Source organism: Vipera ursinii (assembly GCF_947247035.1).
Source record: "Vipera ursinii genome assembly, chromosome: 12".
Classification (NCBI taxonomy): Eukaryota; Metazoa; Chordata; class Lepidosauria; order Squamata; family Viperidae; genus Vipera; species Vipera ursinii.
Genome location: NC_139525.1, coordinates 8,193,490 through 8,197,610, shown reverse-complemented (window position 1 = coordinate 8,197,610; position 4,121 = coordinate 8,193,490). Strand labels below are relative to the sequence as shown.

Sequence of the window (4,121 nt, the reverse complement as noted above, 5' to 3'; positions counted from 1 at the left end):
GGATGCCCCGGAATCCTGCCCCCGCCCGGGCCAAATCTCCTGAACACGGAAGGAACGTCATGTCCCTCTCTTTAGGAGCTTCCAGTGTGGATACAGAGCTTTACGAAGACTCTAGCGCAAAGAGAACTTTTGCAACTTTTGGCAAAGACAGGAGTGAACCCGTTTCTGAGGAACGGGGGCCAATCACTGTCAAAGGTAAAAGGACATTGGATCCACCCATCTGTAGCCCAAAGGTGAACGGGGCCGTCCGGGAGGCTGGGAACGGTTGCGAAGCTATCAGTCCCATCACCTCGCCCGTCCATTTGAAGAGTCCCTCATCTAGCAAAGCCTTGGTGTCCTACAGCATATTTCACTGCCCGTCCAATCGCGACTTAGAGCCGTTTGTAACCAACGGTCCCTCCAGGCCTATGGAAGCAGAGCCGAGGGGCTCGGACAGTGAGACCACAGTGCATGAAATTAACCCACTTCTACAAGAATGTAGGGAGAAAGACTCGCCTGGCGTGAAGAGGCTAAAGGATATTGTACTCTAAGCGCTCCCGCGGATGGAACAAACAGACGCATCCGTCACCAAACACGATTCACCGTTTTTAAGAGCTTACTGACAATTCACCGGGCAAAAGTTGCTGTATTTAGAAGCTTTCCTTCAATGTATTGTTTATAAAATGAAGCGATCGTTAATGTGACAATCTCTCATATGGTTCATCAGGGGGCTAGTGAAGCAAAATGAACACCATTTTTATTTTCATTTCCCCCTATTTCTCCTCTAGCCGGGTAAGTGACCTAGGGCCCTTTGGGTTAACAGAAGTATTATCCATAAAGTATTTTGAATTCCTGGTATTTTTTTTTCCCCAGATCAAGCAACCTTGGCAAGAAATGGCTTGACCATTGGGTCTCCGATGAATTTTTTGGGGGAAAAAAATAAAAGCCCTCCGATTTTGTCTTAAGCGATCTGTAATGTGGTGCCCTTGATTTAGATGGGGGCAGCTGCGTACTAGGAACTTGGTTGTGCTTATTCAGGACCTCTTGATGTGGGCAAAGTGCCTCCCCCTCATTAGGGTTCAGTGTGAAAACAAACAAAACCATTTTGTAGTCTATACCCAATCCTATGGCGCTCCTGATCTGCCCTGTATCCAGAGTGAATTCATATTCTAAGATGGTGCTCTTTTGCTATGAATCTGCCCTTGATCTGCAGAGCTTTCTGCTGCCCCACGCTTCTCTGTACTATTATCGTATTTGATATTGCAAAATCCTGTGTGTCGAGTGTTGGGGGGAGGGAAAAAAAAAGCTTTTCAAGTTTTTGGGTTCTTTTTTTGTTGTTGTAATTGTGGTTGTGGTTGTGTTCTATGAACAACAATCTAAGACTTGGGGAACCTGCAGAAATTTAAGAGTCCCAGTTTCTGATCATTTTGCCAGGTGATTTTTTCGACATTTTTTTTTCTTTCTTAACCACTGTGCAGGTTTTTTTCCCCTCTTTTGTTTCTATACCTTGTTTGCAAAAGATGTAAAGTGCTGAGGTCGACTTCTTTCTTTCTTTCTTTTTCTTACAACCTCAAGGAAGGATATGATGTTATTTCTCCAAACTTTGATTTCCAGGTGTTGGCCTTGCCTATAAATTACTCCTTTGGCTTATCTAGAGACCAATGAACTGAGCTTAGAGCTTAATAAGTGAGTCCTATATACCAGTGGTCCCCATTCTTTCCGGCACAGGGACTGGTGAATTTTTCCACGGACCGGGCGTGGTGGTAGATTCAGTTTCATTCACTTGCCTGTCACTCACCTCCAGCTGTGTAGCCCGGTTCCTAACAGGCTACGGACCAGTACCGGTCTGGGGTCCAGGGATTGGGGACCACTGTTATATACTATAAGGTAAGCATTCATTCCATGAGCATCCTATCATAAGTAATGCACTAACTACGTGTATTGTCTTGTTTGTATGTAGTGTGGGTAGCCCAGTGGCCCAGATCATTGTACTCCATGTTGGGCTAAAATCTGCCTTGCAGTTTCTCAGAAGCGTCCTTTCCTTGCCAAAGACGCTTCTGATTTTCTACCTTAACTCTCAGGGTGCTTGGGAATTTCCCCTGGTAGTGATTTGATTCAGCTTTCTTGTTGGAGATGGTAGAGGATGTTATTGTGAGTACTGTTATTTTCTTTTACACCTCCTTCCATCACTCTGAAGTCCGCCTGTTCCAACCATACTTCCTATTGGAAGAAACCAGGGAGAGGATTTCTCTCCTGCCAGCTTCCCTTGAAATTTAAGGTAAGTTAAGGGGTAAGATACCTGATATGCATTAAAACAGGGGTCCCCAATCCCCACTCTGTGGACCAGCACTGGTCCACCGCATGCCAGCAACCGGTCCACGCAAACAAGCAAAGCCCCATCCGCGGGATGCAGGTAGCACACAAAAGGACGCCACCTCCAGTCTGCGGAAAAATCTCCACATAACTGGTCCCTGGTGCCCCAAAGGTTGGGGACCTCTGCTCTAAAGATAGTCCTTGATTTACAACCATTCGTTTAGTGACTGTTCAAAATTACCACAGCACTGGGGAAAAAAGGGTCTGTTTTTCACACTCATGAGCGTTGCAGCATCCCCATGATGACACGATCAAACTTTGGATGGTTGGTTGGCCACTGGTTCATCTTTATGACGGTCGCAGTCTCCTGGGATCATGTGACCAACTTTTGCCACCTTCTGACCAACAAAGTCAATGGGGAAGCCAGATTTGCTTGGCAGGCGTGTTACTAACTTAACAACTGCAGTGGTCCGCTTAGGAACTGTGGCAAGACAGGTGGTAAAATAGGGCAAAACTGCCTTAACAGCTGTCTCTCTTAGCAGCAAAAAAAAAATTGGGCTCAATTATGGTCGTAAGTCGAGGACTACCTGGAGTGAGGTGGTGGTGGCACCTGGTTGGACATTGGCATGCATCCTTCTGCCCCTTCGTAATGAAATCTGCGGAAGGACAACTCACTTCACCCCTGGAAGTTCTCCAAAATTCTCCTTGCCTTTGGAAGAAACATGGAAATCAAAGTCTTTTTCATCAAGCTGAATGAGAACTGGTAGTGAAAACAAAACAAAACAGATTCCTATCTCTCTCGAGCTAATTGTACCACTGGCATTCTAACAAGTTAGGAAGGGGGTAACAAGTTCAAGTTGGCTACATGGACCAGACTGTTGTAGTTTTTGCAGGTGTTTGTACCTAATGTTCAAGCATTGTTCTAATCACCCATGAAAAGTTCCCTCTGGCTCCAAAAGCACATCTCTGTTGCTTACCATTATTTCAGATTTTTCTGACCTTCAGATACAAGAGGTATGCCGCCCCCTCTCTCCTTAAATATGCACATGTAATGTTTGTGAGTTTGTCCTCTCCTGAAAGACAAAATGAAAATGTATTTTCACCTATGTAAAGAAATATTTTGTAAGAGGGAGAGAGAGAGAGAGAGAGAGAGATCAATTTTAAACAGAATCTGATTTAGGGATAATTATGTAGGAGGCCCTGTCAGTGATAACTTTAATTTGACATATTTGTCATCAGTCCTTACTTCCCCTATTCATGATTTTCTGCCCCCAACTTACTTTCAAGAGAGAGAGACTAAAGATAGTACAATGGGAAAGTTATATTGGGGTCTTTCAAATAATTGCTCTGTCAATTGAAAGGGGAAAAAAAGATTTCTTGTGGAACAACTTTTATGGCCTTTCCCTAGCTGTATTAAAAAGGGGGAAAGTTCTCCAGTTTATTCAATTTTTTTAAAAAGCTACAAAAAATAACATCCATTTCTGCCCCCACCCCTTTTTTTTGGTCTTGGAAATCAAATAAGCTTGGAGTAATTTCTTTTCTTTAGAAAAGAAGAAAAAGGAAAAAGAGTCGAAACATAGATAAAGCTGGGTATTCTGTTTTGCCTTGCGCTTCTCAGGCTGTCAGGAAATTTGTTTTGCCTGGTTATTTGAAATTTTTAAAAATAAATCAGTAATAAGAATTGCACCTGCTTTAATTGTTGTAGGTAGCCTCTGACTGCAGCAGAAGCATAAAGAAATGTTATCCATGGATACATTTGGAATAAAAAGGCCCTTGGCATCTGCCACCTTATTTTATTTTGTTTTATTTCATTGCATAGCATTGCACAA

The 4,121-nt window shown here is 43.5% G+C and overlaps 1 protein-coding gene across 1 annotated transcript in view; it reads left to right on the top strand.

The window, feature by feature from the left end:
* The window catches only part of PCDH19 (protocadherin 19), a gene marked incomplete at its 5' end in the record, with an annotated part of 107,158 nt that extends 106,500 nt beyond the window's left edge, over positions 1-658 (top strand). Inside the window, one exon of the mRNA XM_083371888.1 lies at positions 1-658. This exon is cut by the window's left edge and continues 63 nt beyond it. Within this exon, the coding sequence (XP_083228014.1) occupies positions 1-530 (530 nt within the window). The 3' untranslated portion in view covers positions 531-658.
* Positions 659-4,121: the final 3,463 nt, after the last annotated feature.